General features: G+C 44.1%; 1 protein-coding gene across 1 annotated transcript in view; it reads right to left on the bottom strand.

The window, feature by feature from the left end:
• The window catches only part of SLC67A1 (solute carrier family 67 member 1), a gene marked incomplete at both ends in the record, with an annotated part of 65,040 nt that overhangs the window by 14,831 nt on the left and 31,785 nt on the right, over positions 1–18,424 (bottom strand). Inside the window, 3 exons of the mRNA XM_080617407.1 lie at positions 3,813–3,913; positions 9,219–9,329; positions 9,808–9,923. Of these exons, the coding sequence (XP_080473533.1) occupies positions 3,813–3,913; positions 9,219–9,329; positions 9,808–9,923 (328 nt within the window). The remainder of the gene's footprint in view (positions 1–3,812; positions 3,914–9,218; positions 9,330–9,807; positions 9,924–18,424) is intronic.

Consider the following 18,424-nt stretch of genomic DNA (forward strand, 5'->3'; position numbering starts at 1 on the left):
CCCATATGGGCAGAGCTGATGCTTAACAAAGGGGGAACCAAGACAGGTGCTCTGGGGGATAATCAGCCAAAACCTATGAGGTTGCCAGGCTCCAAAAACCAGCCTGAATTCACCTTCCAAACCTGTAAGAATCTTCTCAGGCATGGGACACCCCACAAACTTTGGAGTCCTGTGGGTCATAAAGGAACAAGACAGGACTAAGCTAATGAAGTGAGGCTGAGGAGCTTTGGATGGGATCCCTCAGGAAGGCTGCCTGAATTAGCAGGGCAACTAACATCCTCCATCTGCAAATGTGGCAAATGCTTTGCCTCCTGCAGGGTTGGTGTTTCTGTGCTAATCTCCCCATGCAAAGAGCTGTTTGAGTTTGTTTTGAGTTGCCTATTTAAAATGAGGTAGACTGACCCAGAGCCATTCAAAATCTCCTCTCTAGGTGCTTTGCAGCTGGCTTGAATGGGAGTAGTGGTGAGTAAGAGATATTTACAGTTCATTGGCCACTTCTCACCACAGTAGGTAAAATGAGGCTGAGAAGCTGAAAAATTAGGCTAAGCTATTGGAGGGTAATAGAGGAAAGCAGGAAGAGACCATTGCTATTTGAGTCATTCTGGGACTGCTGATCAGGCTCGGAAAGGGGGCTGCAACTTTACCTCTTGCGCAAGTGGAAGATGTTAGTTTCGAGATTTCATTAAAAAAACAGAAACTACAGTAACACAAACAAATAATATTAGTAAAATTTACCAGGAATTGGCAGAGCAGGCAATGCTTTTGTCAGCGTAAGACTTCTGGGGAAGAGCTGAGTAATGGGCTCAGCTAAGTCTTGCTCGCTATGCTGTTCCCTGTGTATCTCTGAAGCTGGTTAGTGTGTGTAAAGTATGCTGGGAGTGAATGAGACCCTGGGATATGGTACTGGTTGTGCTGTGCAACCTCCCAGGCACTGTGTTTGATGTCTACAAGGAGGTTTAAAGTAAACAGGACAGGGTTCAGTTCTTATTTTGCCCTTCATTTCTGTGATGTCAGCTCCCATCTATAAAAGTCCTTAAACTTGACTCATTTTCAGGTGCAGGGAGAAATGCAAATAGGGGAGATAGGTTTCCTCTAACAGTAGGGCTCAGAGCAAGTCCAGGAGAATGAGAAAACCCTCACAATGTTTTATTGAAAGGCAAACTAAGGAATAAGAAATAAAAGCTGAGGATCTGGTTGATGAAATTCATTGAAAAGGCCATTATATTCCTTATGAATAATGCTATAATTTACTTTGTGAAGTGGGGAAGCCTGTCAGCAGATATTAATCAACTTTCACCCATCCAGACTGGTGGAATTTGCTTGCACCTTAATCTGCATTTATATCTCCAGCAGTATCAATTCACTGTACAGCAGAAACAAATGCATCTGAAACGCCCACTTAGGCATGAAGGCACACAAGCCGTTCTGTGGCTCGGGAGGACAGCGCTAGCACACACTGCATTCCCTGCATACATCATACACTGGAGGGACCTCAATCGAAAGCAGCCATAAAACATTAGCTAGTCACTATTTGCAAGAGATATTTTTGGGTGGTTCTAGCCAGAGACCTGATCTGAAAGTAAAGCCATAAATTCTAATGTTTTACAATAATTTAAAAGCCAGCAGGTGAGAATATTGTTTCTGCAATAAGGATCTGGTCCTGCATAAACCAGAGCAGAGCTTAGAACAGCCAATGATAAAGCTGAAAGAACAGGTGACAAAGCAGAAAGCAGTGCTTTGCAAGCTCTCAGGTGAGATGGCTTTACTACCACCAGGAATTAGCAATTTTCCCCTTTCTTTTATGGAGTTCTGACTGCAAACCCCAATGCACCATCATGAAGAAAAGAGGTTTGCATCCTATGACCACTTTGCTCCTATGTTTCTGATGTCCAGAGTTTTGCACTGTAGAATATTAGTAGCAACATGGACAGAAACTGCACAGACAGATGAAAGAAAACTGCCTGGCTGCCAAAAACTAGTTTCTGTGTTAAATGTCCCAAGGCAGACTCCCCAGCAAAGCAGATGCTGCACCTGAGCCTGTAGGCCGCTTCTGGGTTAGATCATGGTAATAGGCATGATGGACCTCTGTGCGATGAAACCTTCTGACTATGGGAAGGGTCATGTCTCTGGTTAGCACTAACATCTGATTATTTGTTAGGGATCAGGGTGAATGTTATAATTCCCATATCTTCAGGGCTGTATGTCGGGTGCACTGGCACGGCAGTGCAGGTAACCTTATCTACAGTAGTTTCAACCAAACTAACCTGGGAAACAACAGCTGTGAAGAGAGACAGATATCCTAGACATAACAGCAGTGTCCTAAAGACAGATACCCTGGATCCAATAGCAGTGTCCAAGCTCCATCTACTACTACACCTTCTACTATGCGAAGCCACTTTTGCTGCAGCTGTACAAGTGCTATTGCCGCTCATGTTACCCAGCTTGAAACAAGCACACCATAGCCATGCGGCAAATCTGATTGGTCTGTAAATATATGTAACAGGGATTTAACTGATATGTCTGATTCAAGAGCATAGTTGCTGGGGAGATCCTCTACATTCAAAGGGGGGAAAAAAAATAACAGAAGGTGACTTGGCCCCTCTAAAACCTGAGTGATTCCTGTAAATCCTGGTCTAGGAGGCAGCATGCAAAGACTAACACAGGGAAAGACTCTGTTAGCAGAGGAGTTTGGATTAGAAGCATACTTTGGAGAGCAGCTACTGATCACCCCAGTTGTCACGCTGTGTTCCATGCTGTATAACAGCAAACAGGGTTGTTTTCCAATGAGACTGGATGAGAGGGTGTATCCAGCTGGTAGCAGGTGTTGAACTCACAGGACCAGTGGCTAGTCCAAAGCCACCCTCCGAGAACAGACATAGCAAAGGCACCAGATCCTCAGCTCCAGCCAGTTTACTCTGCAGACTACACTTGCTGATGTACAGCCATATTCATCAAGTACCCAGATTTGGTGAGACTAAGGCAACACCATGCCAAATCCAAATCACATGGAAGTAAAGCTGCCATTTCCCAGATGGGAAGCTCCTCCAGATCGCACAGGAACTCTGCAGCAATGCCCAGGAAATTAAGGTGGATTTAATAACAAGACCACCCTCCTTCAGGATATTGCTTAACTTGCAGTCCTACCTTGAGGCTTGCTTATAACCGTCTGTTGCTTTTTCTGTAAAATTATTAGCCTCTTCCTCCAAAAGGAACATTCTGCTATAACACAACATCTTTTGGTTTTGGCCCTGCTACTGCCTAATTCACCTGACCTTTCCCTTTTATCCATTTTGGTAGTCTCCATGTTCTGTTGCCTGCCTTTTAAATTTTTCAGTAAAGTACAAGCTTGCTGTGCTTGTTTCCATGCAGCAGAAACAAGCCCTTCCTTTACACCGAAGGGATCTGCGAAAATGCCAGCAAGATCATCTACTTACATAAATTTACAGAGTGCTACTAGGTAAATGTAAATCAGCTAACCTCCACCAGGGAAAACCTTAGTCAAGGCACTTCAGCTTCAATGTAAGTTTTGTTACAAAAATCAGGACAATCTGTCAGTGCAGTGAAATTTTAGCTCCACAGCTTAAAGACCTGCAAAGAGAAACAGGGGAAAGAAAGCTTTCAGAACTCTCCTTGCTCTGGTTTCTTCCCATTACAAGGAACAGAGTAAATGTGGAGTTGCTTCTGGTTTTGCAGCCAAGTACAGCACGCAGGATCTGACTGTCAATATTACACCTGGATTTGGAAGAACATGTGTCAAAAAGGTAGTAATTTAGATAGTAGTGTGGCAAGAGGCGTACTTCCACTTCACTTACCATTTGAAGGACACCAAAGTAAGACATCAGGTATCCAGACTCCACTGCTTCCAAGCCAAAAAAATCCATAGAGATGATTGAAAACATAATCAGGAACAAACCTAGAGGGGGGGGTTAATGAAAAGCATGCATAAATATACTTGCACTGCATATAGTGGCCCAGACCCTGCTCCCAATCACCCCCAGTATGAGTCAGTAGGTCTCCCTGGAATTGCCAGGACTGCATATAAACACAAGCAGAATACTATTCAAAGTCATTGTAGTAATTTAAATGTTAACTTTTTTATCCCCCTTACTTTCATCTTTAAATAATGTAACTATGTAGGCTGTAGATTCAGCTGTTTATTATAAACTGGTAAATATTTGTATCATCGAAGCCAGACTAACCATTAAGACAGCAAGAAAACATTTGTTCAGACAAGACTGTAACCATTAAAATAATCTGATTGGATGCCTCACCTCTTTTACCTGGCTTTAGATTTTCACCATGGGGAACAACCCAGTGACATCAGCCTAAATACAGAGATTTCACTGCACACCTCGGCAATGGTGAAATATCTCTTGCTTGGACCGACAGCAGTGTCGACACAAGCAGTCAGGAAAGTACTCACAAAAGCAGCACAGGTTGGGTCTGCTTTTCAATTAAGGCAATTTCTGGAAAGTGTAACAGAAAATGCCCGCTTGCTTAATCTCACATGAAAATACAGTAGTGTGTATTTCCAACACCACCAAACATACACAAATATAGACATGCATACACACGCTCCCATCGTATACAAAGAGCCATCAAGTTACAAATATTATGACAAAATATTGCTCTCAAGGAGTGGTATAGGGTAGGAGGCTGCTGCCTCCCCCAGTGTCTTGCGCACCTCAGATGGACCAAGACAGTAGGAAACTGAGGCTCTCTGCATGTGAACAACCACATAATGTGCCCATTGGAGAGCACTGATTCTGCTGGGGAGAGGAGAAGAGAGCAGATGGCCTTTAGGGGTCCTACCCTTTCCTTGTAGGATCCTCTGAGGTACAATGACTGGGTAAATAGAGAGCTGTGGTCCTCTCATTCCTGAAGGAAACAAACCCCAGGAGGACTGAGAAGACAGCTTGTGGCCTGGAAAAATGAGTCACTAGCCCTGTGGCATGGGAAGGATTTGCTGGCATTTCCTGGAAGTGTGAGGAGGGCGATCTCAAATTGCTGACTGAAATGCTGTGTAAGACTTGCACCCTAACAAACCAGCAAAACTCCACTGCATTTCAGCACCCCAGAGGCGCTGCTACCAGTGGAGCACCTGCAGCAATGAGGACCTCCCTCCAAGCATCCCAAGCCTTTGCCTAGAGGGGCTACCACCCTCCCACAAAGCCTTCCTGAACCCCACTGGAGACACCTTTTCCTCCCATAAAGGTGATAGCTGAACCCTAGCTGGCCTCATGGCACTGGGGGAGAGGATGGGGAGCAGGAAGTTCTGCCCTGTTCTGCCACTCTCCAGATACTTGGAGAAAGTGCTGGGGATCTGGGGCTCATGAAGATTTATGGCTTCACCACACCCCTCCGCAGAGAGCACCCCGTCATTATCCAGTTACTTTGAAATCACTCTTAGCTCAAGCCAGCTTAAGGTAACATGCAAATAACAGTATTTACTCACAACATCCAAACCAGGCAACAGGGTTGCACATGTTTATAAAAGGCACACGTGAAGAAATGAAAGAAAAACCGCACTTCGTTTCACTTGCAGGAAGATTAGATAGAAGCGGGTGCTCCCCTTACATCCTGCTACCCTGCTGCAGGTACCACCTAGGACAGGCTCAACCTTCCTACATACGTGATGCTTCCTCCTAATACCACACGCCAGCTTCTAAAGCTCCTCTATCCTTTCAAGTCACTCATGGAGTTAAGGCAGATTTTGATCTTTCTTCTTCAAATGAGCGGATTTCTTTTGGAGCAAGGGGATAGGCTGTGCTTTCTAATTAGGGTTACACATTGCTCTCCTGGAGACGCAAAGGTCTCTTCCTTAGATGGGTGTCACGCCCTGTGCTCACATGGTCATTTAAAGCTACCTGGACAAGCGAAACCCCGTTCTCCCCGCCTTCTTTCAGCAAGTAGGGGTGTCTCTCCCACTGGCTACACATTTCTTTGTGAAACCCACAAGGCGAGCCCCAGACAGAACTCAAAACATTTCATGCTCATAGGAGCAAGAATTTCCTACAAAGATACCATCTGGGTAGGCTGCAGGTCAGCTCAGTGCAGCCACAGGAGTAATGTACCCATCCTGGGGTGGGCTTGCTAGGGTAGTGTGTGCCCAGGCTCTTCTGGGAACACCCAAAGCCCATGCAGGAGCTGCCCGGACAGGCCTTAATCCATGCTGCAAGCCTCCCGTTTTCAACTGGAAAAGAGATGGAAATTAGCAAAAAATATCCTCAGAAATCTGGCTTTTTTTGAGAGGGTATAAATAAGGGGTGAACTCCTTAGGAAACTTGGCACCAGTGGGATGAATAACTAGGGTTATGCAGCAGAAGGCAGATAAATGGTTTGTGAGATGCGATAAAGACGAGGAAAAGCACCAAGGAGACACAGGAATGCAAACTGTATTCTCGAAAAAATGGCACTACATTTCTAAAGGCAGCCCATGGCTTTGGCAGGCCAGCTTAGCAATCTGCACTGAGAGCCAGTGTGAGAAGGCAAGCACGGCCTCTTGGAGCCCGTCTCAGCCCTCCTACACTGGACTGCAAATGTGATGGGATGCAGAGCCCTGGGGCTCACTGCAAAATCCGGTTCCACATGTGAAAAAAAGTCCTTTTAAAAACGGGATGCAGGTGTTAAAGCAATCATGTTAAAATCAGGTTTTCCGGAGGGATTAGGCTGTCAAAGATTCACATACGCAGCTTTTCATCAGTATTTTCAAGGTCCTGGTGATTTCTGGTTAGCAAAGAGATATATTAGGTATGTTTTTATCCTTGTGTTTTCTTTTCTGTCTCTTATCTACTGCATTGCAATGAAGTTCTTTTTTCCCAGGTAAGTTGAGAACATAATTTGGCCATGCTGTAGTGTCCATCCCCTGGCAGCTACCCTCCTGCAAGAGGCACAGAGCCCATGTCTCTGCTTTTATGCAGCACAGGGAGGAGGTTCCCAGCCCTGCAGCCCTCCTGGGGAGGCTCTTTCGGTCTCAAACAAGCTAATTTTAGACAACAATGAGATTCATGAGGAACAGAAGGGTTTCTTCTGTGTGTATCACAAACTTGTTTACAAGGTAAATAGAGAACAGTCTGTAATTTGGTTAATCTAATTAATTATACAGTTGCAGCCTGGAGATGAAAGGCAAATGTACTCATGAGGAGCTCAGCCTCCAGTTGTGAGCTGCAGAGAAGTAGGTGATGGCCCAATTCCCTTTCAGGTGCCATCATGTATGGTCAGTCACCTGAAGAGAAACCTTCAAAGTGAAGTCTCTAGAATTTTAGTAACTCCTCACTGTAGTCTAAGCACTATACTTGTAGCAGGAGTGCCTCAACTGAACACATACTTACTCTTATGGAAATAATCCCAGACATTTCAGTGACAGACTATTAGCCCTAGTCCTGCCTTACATCTCAGCTTCACTGTCTTCATCCTCCTTGCCTAGAAGTTCCATTGCAGTTTTGGGCAGGAGATGCTTATTTTGGTTGCATATGTTTTTGCTGTGCACAGGAAAAATGTCTTCTGCAACAGGGAGGAATTTACATTTCAGCAGGGATGACTAAAGCAAAGTGCATGTTGCCTGGCCTTTGGAAAAAAGGAGACTGCACAGGAGATTACGGTGCAGATTGCATATGGATGTGGTCTCAGGCATTTTTAAACAGAGAAATGAATGCTACTTAAAGCTGAGAAATGAGCCAGAATCAGCAAAGAAAACCCTCTTAAAATATCACTTGATTGTCTCATTCTGTGAAATGCTGTCATTTTATAAAAACTTTTTTAAACAAAGTTTTAAAAGTTTAGTTTCATAAGAACCAAAAAAGTGCACTGTGAGGGCAAGCCAAGCAGTCCATTCAGGCTGTACCCTGTCTCCAGTAGTGGGGGAGGACCAACTGGTATTGCTGATCCAGCCAGTGCCAACTACACACAAAAAGAAAGAGGAAAAAAAAAAACCCAAACAAAACCCAACAACAAACCCCAAAACCAAACCCAGAAATCCTTCACTTCCCTGAATGTTATTCTACAGCTCCAGTAGTCAGACTTGTTCCCCCAGAACCTTAGCAAAGAATAACAGAAGAACCTGACCAAGGCCAGAAATGCCATCCCTTTCTGATTCAGCCACTCTCCACAACCAAGTCTACTTTCATTTGTAAACTGAATTTCCAGTTTACAAATTAGAATTTAATTTGTAAATAATGTTTCACTTTATTTAAACTTCATGGGCTTTTCCAGATGCAGATGAATTGGAAAAAGATGCAAAGTATAAAAGCTAAGGTGTCTTAAATCCTCTCTCAGGATCCCTGCTTGGAAGGGAAGTTTGTTCAGATGCATGATGTGCACGTGTTTTGATATGCACAAAATTCAGTCGTTGAAACCGTAATCCAGACAAAAATCCAGACTGCATTTTTAAGTTTGACTGGGAAAAAAAAGCCATGAAAATGTGTGCAAGGGCAGAGAACACCACCAGTAACAAGGCTGACGTGCTGGCTTGTCTTTAAACAAGCAGGGGGAAAGGTAGACACAATTAAAGATTACTAAATTGTGGCCAAGGATATGTATAACCAGGCAAACTGGGAGACATGGACCGTGCCAGGACAGCAACTAACTCAAAGGGAGCAGGGAAACAGGCAGGGTTGGGATGGGTTTGAAGTAGCAGCGGATTCCCACCATGACACAAAACCCCAAGTAGAATATATAAAGAATAGAAGAACAGGCACCACCATCGACATGCAAGGGAAGAAACATGCTGTGGCTTCCCTTCTTGCAGCTAACAATTAGAACAGCCACATCTTCTCGTCCAGCAATAGTTTTTAGTTGCAGGGAAAAAGGTTAGGATACACATACCTCTTAAAATCACCTAGTAAATCAGGAAGAACCTCAGCGTTTCTGGCAGAGGACAAACGATTTCCTTCTGCTCTGAAGAGGTTACAGCCTAATCAGAAATGGCAGTCAAGAGGAAAAAGCATTTACAGAGGGATGGAGCGGAGAGATTAAGTGATTTACCAAAAGTCACAGAAGCAGCCTGGGACAAGTAGTCTGTTTTACATTAAGTCCCAGGGTTTTGACCCTATGTACCTTCAGAGCATTTGAAAGCATCCAGCATTGAGTTAGGAACTGAATCGTCACTGCTCCATGATCTAATGCAATGTGCTTTCAGCAACTTGAGACAAGCCTGGTCTACAGTGTACGTCACCTTATTTTAAATACATCAGCAATTACAAGTAATGAGTTAGATTTACCTATGGGAAGTCCAGCAAAGACTTTGACTATGAAAACTTCCATTACTCCCGGAAACTTCATCAGGCGTAGTATTTCTCTGATGCTAAACACGCTGCCAGATTGTGATGTGCCTATAGAAGATGACATGTTGATTAATAATCTATTCATATAGGTTGGAGACAGAAAGCAAGAACCTCTGTGACTGTCTGCTCAGGTTCACCACCAGCTTTCTGAAAAGGCATGTCTCTGCAGCACCAGCTTTGTGCCAATGGCAGGAAGTTGGGAGCTGGTACCAGGTCTGCATGCGGAGGACTGCTGTGAGACAACAGGACTGCCTCCTATGCCAGGCCAAACTAACCCCCAGCAAGAGGTTCACATTCACCTTTTCTGAGATGCAGAGCCAGCACTGGGCTAGAAAGCCTGCAAATCTGCATGGCAGAGCAATTAACAGGTAGAGAATAATACTCTTTTAAGCGTTAAAGTGTCAGCATTTCAAGGTTGGCACCTTTTTGCCTTAAAAGAAACACCCGAGTCTTTTAGCAGTCCCTACAGCACGTCAATCCCCTGTCCCTATTCACATGCTGTTTATCAGAAACACTAAATACTTACTGTGCTCTGTCAAATGATGATCTGACTTTGGTTTAGCCTGCAAAGGGATCCAAAACATTGCTATCGTGGTATTTATGAGATTTCCCACCAGCCCGACATACATAGGAGCAAAAATGCTGCAAACAGAAAAAACACAAGTAAGTGGATAAATATAAACAAGACATTTTTACCTCCGTTCTGCAAAAGGCTTGGGCATTTGGATGAGGAACAATCCTCTTGAAGTCATAGTACATAAGACTATAAAAGAGCACACATTCTGTCATGGAGGTTTTGAATATGACCACAGTTTGAAATTTCAGCAAAAAATGACTATTGGCATAAAGATCATTTATTGTTTGCATGAATAACAGGGTACAATACAATGCTTTAAGATTTGTGTCATGTGAAAAGAGCTCTTGGTTTAATGAAGCTTACAAATCTTTCAATTGAAAGCACAGCATCTGCTTGTTAGGATCCATCTAATCCCCCATCTAATCCCCAGTTTCATTCATCTAAGTATCATCTCACTCCTTGAAATTTCTCATTGAAATCCAATGAATTTAAGGAAAGTGAAGAAAGTACCCAAGATGATTAAGGATGGTAGAATACAGCCCAGCCTACAACCAGAACTGAAAACACCATTTGAAAGGGAGCTGCTAAAAATAACAGTCATGATTTACAAAACCTTCTGAGGAGGTGAGTAAACAGCACTTTGATTGATGCACCTACTTTTCTCCAGAGGTGCCCAAAATCAAATCAACACTGCTTCAACTGTCCTTCACAGCCCCAAAAGCTGGATCTTTAACAGAAGTAGAGCCACATCCTTAGATGTAGACACAGTGAACAGCCATTATTAACAGTAGTTAAACAATGATAAAAAGGAACAATTTCAACTTAACTAAAAAACCCAAACACAAACCACATAAAAGCCATTAGAGTAAATAATAAATCCTCAATTATCACTGTCCTCTTAAAAGAGAAGATTAGGAAATGACTCCTCCTAGTATTTAAGACCATGTGGGAAAATTTCAGACTCTGAAGGGCTTTAACTCTGCCAAATACAGGTGGAGCAAAGTCCAGGGCTGTAAGACTGAAACTCAGGAGAGTCAAGCTGAAAACAAAGGGAGAAGCTTGTTTTGTTTTTAACAGTGAGAGCAATTATCCGCTAAACCAGTTCATGAAAAGTCTTCCCTATCATGGGAACCCTGTTAGTTGAAGGGTTTCATAAAGCGTTTGCTTCAAACTTACTGCAGGACACAGGTTTGGGATGGGAATGCCCAGCAGAGACACCAAAGGGTGGTGTCACAGAGGGCACAAGACTAAGTGACCATCATGGTGTTTTGAGGGCATCGAAATTTAAGCACCCTGGCTTCAGCAAACTAATGCATGTGTTTCAACAGGGAAAGCTCTGTAGCCATGTGGGTCTATGCAGACTCAGAGGTAACCACGCCATCCCCAGCAACCTGTGTTGTAAGAACAAGATGCAAAAGCAAGCTTTGAGCAGCCAACCAATGCTCCCTGTGAACCTGCTGATAAAGAGCAGCTTGTTGCCTGACCTTTTACTGCTGTTTTCCTTGCCAGATCATTGTATATGTTTTTCATGAATAACCAGGAGCAGTAATTGTAGAAGCCTCAAGTTTCCTCCGTGCTAGACAAAGGCACGGTCTGAATAATTTATAGAGTATTATTAAAGTCCCAGAGCAAGACAGTCAAGGATTGAGATGCAAACAACTGAGAAAAGCATCAAAGAGCAAACACATACATATACACACTTATTCTCACTAATAGCAGCAGCAGAAATCCCAGCTGAATATTTTAATTCTCATTAATTATTCTTAATAACAACAAAGTCAGATAATATCTTCCTGCAAATGGACTTAGTGCAGTAATTTAGACCTGCTGCCTTCCATCCGCCAAACTGTTCTGCTAATTACCCCAGACCACAAAATTAGTCATTTACTAGATCGTTAGTTTTTATTTTTAGTGCAGCAGATTGCCACTTTCTGATTTAAAATTATCTGTCAAGCAGTTCCCAAACTACTGAAATTAACTTTGCAGACCCAAATTTTTATCCAAGAAATCTGGAATTTCTACTTTGCATTGCAACATACAGTAAATTTACTAACAAAAAAAGAAGGGATGAAATAATAAAAATAAGTAGCTGCAGCTGGTTTAGTGGTTTTTAGGGTTTCTATATTTCAAGCTTTCCTTCTGATATAGAAAAAATGCATCGCAAAAATCTTCACTGGACAGAAAAACTTTCTTCACAGTCCGTTTTTTTCCTGAGGCTTTTCAGAACCCCACATGCCAACATAAATATGTTTTATTCTTCAGATCCAAGAAGAATTATAGCAAACAATGAGAAAAGGACCCCCCTATAGAATTAGAAAGCAAAAAATGCACTGCTTTACTACAAGCGTACCACTGATAATTCATTGCTGTGAAGTGAGAGAAGAACCTTAACATTTTACCTATTTGAGAAAACCTGGTCTTACTGTAATGGATTTGTGGTATTTTGTACGGCTGGACTCTGAAGTCAGAGAAATCCAGCAAAATATCAAGCCCAAAACTGTGTTTCCCAGACAAGCCTGAAGTGTTAAAAATCATCTGAAAACCCCTTTTCTTAACCACAGCTTTCTGTAAGTGCTTCATCTTTTTCCACATATTAAACAGTAGCGTTCCTAGAGGGAAAGGTGATGAAGGAGCACGCTCAGATTAGATTCTCCACTATCTCATCCTTTGGCAGGGATGAACTCTGGAATTGCAGAGGACACATCTGTGCCCAGGAACCCACCCCTTGCATTTCTTTATTTGCTCAATTCAGAAAGATGAAGTGAAACCAAGGGTTATAAAAAAGTCTTATCAACACAGCAGGTCATCAATTTTTTTTCCTGATGGATCTTAATTTCTTTTTTTCTGATGTTTCCATTACAACCAATGAGTTACTCATGATGACACCTCCTGTGCCACCCCTCTGGTACATAATCAGTGGGACACATCCTCCCACTCCTACAGTGAAGAGCAACTGTTCTACAAAGCAGCAGCACAGGGCAGCTTTCTTGACACATCATCACTTCTGAATCCCCTGTAGGATTGCCTTGGGACTTCGGTAGGTGAGGGACTGTGCATATTGTCTTTTCCTGTTACACAAAGGCACATAAATATTTACACTGTCATGTAAAAGGACACACGCTAAAACCAGTGTGCCTGTGCTGAATCATTATTTCTAGCAGCAGGGAAGACAAAATGCCAGTGGGTTGAGCTAACAATAATCTTGCAACAATGCTGACAGGAGACTGGAGGCCAATGCATTTGCTGGGGAAACCGGTGAAGTTGCAATGATGCTGCTGGATCCTCAGCTAGAGCTGCTCTGTGTCACTGCTACTGACAGGGAAAACTTTACCCACACCTTTGGATGCTGCTGGGAGGGGAGCTGCAGCCCTGCAGAGGTGGGTGGGATGGAGGTGGTAGTGGTTTGGAGGAGTCCGACAAGTAGCAGGAGAGCAGGGGAGGGTTTGCACCACATAGCAGCCCCAAGGAACAGTGCTTTGGCAAGGGGAACAGTGATACTATTGCCACCAGCAGAAAAACAGCTGGAGGTTATCACTGATAATCCCTCTGCTTTGCTTGTTGGACCATTTTCTACATTCTAAGCAAGTGCAGGACCTGGGGCTAAACTGTTGCTCTTATTTCTTATGGGTCTGATGAGAAACAGGTGGCACAAAACAGAACAGCAAAGCTAAAGGTGAGACACCCCAACCCCTCAGCAGAGCCAAAGGCTCTGATTGCTGGGTTGACAACTCCTGCTGTGCAAGACTGGCTTGTGGGCACGCTTTTTTTTTTTTCTTCTTTTTTTTAAAGATTTAAACATGAAATCTCATCTGTGCTGATACCAGTGTGAGTCCTTCTGCATTCAGTTTTACCTGTCTGGCTGATCAGGAGGAAGTTTTGCCAGGAAGAGAAGTGGTGTAATTATTAAGAAAAATGAGGCACATTAAGCAGGTTGCTCCCACAGGACCTTTTCCCATCCTCTTTCCCTTCCTGCCCTCCCTCTTGTCCCTCCTGGCTGTCCACAGACCAGCCACGTGAAGCCCGAGCAAGCCGTGCCAAAACCAGCAGCAGATTTCCTGAGCAGAGCAGAAGAACAAAGGATGCGGGCAGGACTAATACAATTAAATTAAAGGGAGCAAAAGGGCGCAGCAGCTTTGGCAGCTGAAATTATTATGTGGCCTCTTCCAGCTTCTTGCTGATTAATAGAGGTTAAGAGCCTTTACTGTCCTAGGCTTTATGGTCAAAACAACTTAAATAACTTTATCTGCATACCTCAGCACATTACTTATATTTCCTTCGCTTCTCTTGCATCTAGAGAGAGAGTCCCTTGCTGACTTTTTGTTAGCAGCCTTCCTTGCTTTCCCTTGGGGTTTTCTGGTAGCAAGGCTCCTCTCAGATTGTCAGCTAAGACCACAGCTGCCTGCTGTTTGTGTGTTTTCAGCCTTGCCATGAAAGGGAGGAACAAAATGCATTGTCCTGTGCTACATGGGACTGACATGCCCCAAGGTCCTGCTGCCAAGGAGGGTATAAGCTGCAGGGAGCAAACGCTTGAACTCAGAGGAGGACTAGGTTTTGCTAGTTTTGCCAACAGGAGCAGCTGCAGCTTGCCCCAACCTAAAGCTTTCAATAAAATAGGAAGAAAACATGAGCAGAGGGACCTAGAGGCCAGGAGCATGTAACATCAGCCCAACACTGCTTAATGACATAACGAAAGCCTCTCCTTTTCATCTTCCTGAGGCCATTACGCAAGTGTGGTGGATGCATTAAAAGCATCCTTTAGAAGAGTTTTAAAGGATTTCAAGAAGTGGGATGTTGAGCCCTGGGCATGCTTGCCACAGGATCAGGTAAAAGGCTGACTTGGTAGCCTGTGGCCATGGATAAGGGACAGGTGACTGACAGCTAGGATTGCCCATCTGGAAACTCCATCTTCAATGCTGGTGGGAAAGAAGAACTGATGATAAAACCATTAATAGTAATGTCATGGTAAACCAATTAAATCCAAATAAAGTATTAGCATTCAAAGCAAGCTGAAGAATGGCTGCATTTCTTCCAGCCAGCCTCTATGTTTACTTGTAGGTAACTGTAAATCCCAATGTGCACCATGCTTTTCAGGTAAGGGGAAACAAGGACACACTCTATGTTATTCTGCAACCCGCTCCCATCAGGGTCAAATAGTATGAGGCAAATGAGTGCAGTCAGGGTTCAGCTTCTGAATCAAGGCATAACGCAGTAACACAACACAGTAACACAGGTGACAGCAGGGGCTCCCAAAGGCTCCCCAGCTCCTGGAAATTACTTTTCTGTGGCTCTGCCCTAAGTGTTGCATGCCCCTGAAGCCAGAGGCGGGACACGTGAAGCATCAGAAAAATCTGGCAAAGTTTACAGCAAATGCAGCTCTTGGAAAGCAGAGCCTGGCCCAACAAGTATGTGTGGGTGTGCGTACATACAGATGTATGTACAAACATATGTGCAGAGCACTTCCCAGTACAGTAGCTTTGAAGTAACGCTTTCTGCAAAACCCCCATGAAAAATTCAATCCCACAGAGGCGTGGAATTGCACCTTGCGGAGATCAGGCATAGGAGCATAAACGAGCCCACTGACCAGGCATTTTCAGGTAGGTAATATTTTCAGCTCACAGATAAAGGCATTTGAACAGACTCCCTGCTGGCACCTGCCAGCTACAGCCTCCAGGCAGTGCCAAGGAGGTATGGGTACCAGAGCCTCCCACTTCCACCAAGGAAGGCTACAATAAATCAATATGGGATACAGCACTGGGCTCCAGCCCAGATTTCAGTTCTTGCTCTGACCTTGCTGGGCTGTAATTCCCATTTTTGGTTTCCTGCCTGAAAAGGCTGGGACAGACCCTCAAAGGTACCTAGTAGGGGCTGCATTCAGGCTGTACGTACCACGAGATGATATAAATTGCTTTCTGATTAGCATCCCAGCCATAGAACCCTGCTCTGCAAAGCCCAGGAGAAAAACATGCATGTGTAATTGCACAGTTAAATGTTGCATCAATACAGCAATTCTTTTGAGGAGGAAGCAGTTCCAAACGATTCCCTGAGGATTAAAGGATCAATGTGTATTTCAGCAGTGAATGGGATTGTGTTTGTTTTCTTTCTCTTTTTCTTAATAAAGTCAAAGTTGAACATGGAGAGAGCACAAATTGTTTTTTAGTGACTCACTCCTACTTCAAAACAGTGCTGCATAAAGCAGGCATTCATAGCCGGCCCAGATTCCTTAAAGAGCTCTGAAAGGACTCTCAAAATATTTCTTTGATTGCAGTCCGGCCACACTATCCACTCATCCACTCATCTACTCACACACTTAGAAGGGTGCCTGTGGGTGAGAAATAGCTGGTAAGTTAAAAAGAAAAGAAAAGCAAAAAACAGAGGTGGAAAAATTAAAGTTCAAGTGAAACCATGGCACCAAACCATGCTGTTCAGTAAACAGCTCGAGGTCCATAAGGAGGTGAGCAGCAGTCACTGTGTTGTTCCTGATAACTAACATAAACTTTGTGCATAGATTATTGTAAATTAGCGATGGTTTCATTCAAGGAACTCTGTTTTACAGCTACAATGCTTGCTGAAAACATTTCATCTTTGACCCACTGTGGTCTGGGCTAGGTTGAGATTCCTCCTGAAGACTAAAGAAGCAAGCACAAAATTTCCCCAAAGCTTCTTAAAGAAACAAAACCACAAAAACCTCAATCAAAAATAGATTGAGCCTCAAAAAAATCCACATTTCCTAGAACATTCATGCAAATATACAGAGACAGTCCAGCTTCCACAGCCCAGGGCGACAAACTGCACAGTAACACAAACCCAGATAGCCCAGTGCTCAAAGCAGCCCTACCAGTGAAGGGCAGCCAGTACCACCCATCACATTATCTGTGTCTTTGAGAGGAAAACAAAAAAAGCCTCAAACCTTCCTCTTCACTGTCCCTATTCCCTGTCCTCATGGAAAAAACATCACAAAGGCATGAATAAGTATGGCATGAATCTTTCCCTCTGGCTCTCCTGTCCAAGCTAATGCTCATGTGAAAACATGTGAAGCAAAGAGTGCAGGTTAATAGCAGCTGAAGGAGTGTTAAATCCCAGGTGCGAACAAATGCCACCTCCAAGGGACATGTGCCAGAGAAAGGTACCCTTTCTTCCTTGCTTCCTCATGGTCAGGTAGAAGGCACTTAACAAAAGCAGGACAAATCGCCTAAGATAAATCACCCATATTTCGCTGTAGCCCCTCAGTGGGACTCCTTTGGTTGCAATTTTCCCATTATTTCACTGTGAGCCTGGGATTTCTCTAGAGGCAGAACATAAAACCTGAGCAGATACCCAACACCACCCATATGTTAGCAGGAAAAGGAGGGAGTTCACTGCTGTGATGCAACTGGAAACCATGACCAGGGTGCCCTTTTTGCCACATGTGTTTTAGATGAGGAGCGGCAGAAGTTGGCTGCTGCTGCTTTGGGGAGAGCAGAAGGTTCTTATTTCTTATTCAGTCCAGTGAACTTGACACCAAGGAAATGGTGAGACTTTGTGTCCACACCCTCCACAGAGCCCCTCAAAGGGTGAGAATGAGTCATGCACAGAGAAGTGCTCATTCAACTGCTTATTTGTAGTGGCAGCAACATCCGGAAAATTTGGGTGGTGGGAAAAGGAAAAAAGATGAAGTGGGAGGTATGGGCATCCTACATCACCCATTTCTGTCGGAACTGGGTGAGGAAGGGATGCTAATGACTGGAACTGGTGCATTAGCAGCGCAAAAAGCCAGAAGTGCAATGGCAGAGGTATGTCATAACTGTCGTGTGCTGGCAACACCAGATGTGGGACAGGGCCAGCAGTTTACAGGCATCCCCAAAGTCATTTGAGCTACCTGTGGCTTAACTTTCTCTAAGGGACATTCACTTCTGTGTGCATCACCGACCCAGCACAAGGAGGGTTGCTGGTGGGACTTGACACCCAACCTTGCAGAATAAACACTTTAGGTCAGTTCTTGGCACTGAATAAAAATACTTGGACTTCTTCCACAGGGAAAATCCTTCTTTGGCAGAGCTCCCTATGTAAGCAGTGCTCTGTGTGAATGGATAAAGCTGGTTGTCCATCATGGACTCTGCAGCAACAAAGCTGTCTGACCCCACGAGCGCCTGCTGCAGAGAAAATCCCAGCAATGAAAAGCAGCTCAAACTAACTGGCCCCTGCTGCAGCCCCAGCTCAATCACAGCGGATCCTGCTGCCGGGGTGAGAAGGGGATGGTTGCGGCAGGTTGCTAATTCCCAGGCAGCTGGAGCAGGCTGCCTACGCCAGCCCATCCTGCTGCCTGATCCAACACAGTGCTCTTCCAAGGAACTCGGCTAATTGCCGGAAGAGGCATATCAGTTACGCCTCAATTAGATGTGGGCGGATTTGCATGCTTTGCCCATAATCCACCACTAATTTCAAGTATCATTTATTCTCGTATGCTCTTTTCTGGCAAAACACGCCATTTCAATAATATTGCACTTTGCTAATTCAAGGCTTGCATTTATTTGTGTGATTGCAGCTTTTCCCTATTGCACGGTGTAGACAGCCCCACTGGCATCAAACA

The sequence above is a fragment of the Psittacula echo genome (assembly GCF_963264785.1).
Source record: "Psittacula echo genome assembly, chromosome: 5".
In the NCBI taxonomy this organism is placed as follows: Eukaryota; Metazoa; Chordata; class Aves; order Psittaciformes; family Psittacidae; genus Psittacula; species Psittacula echo.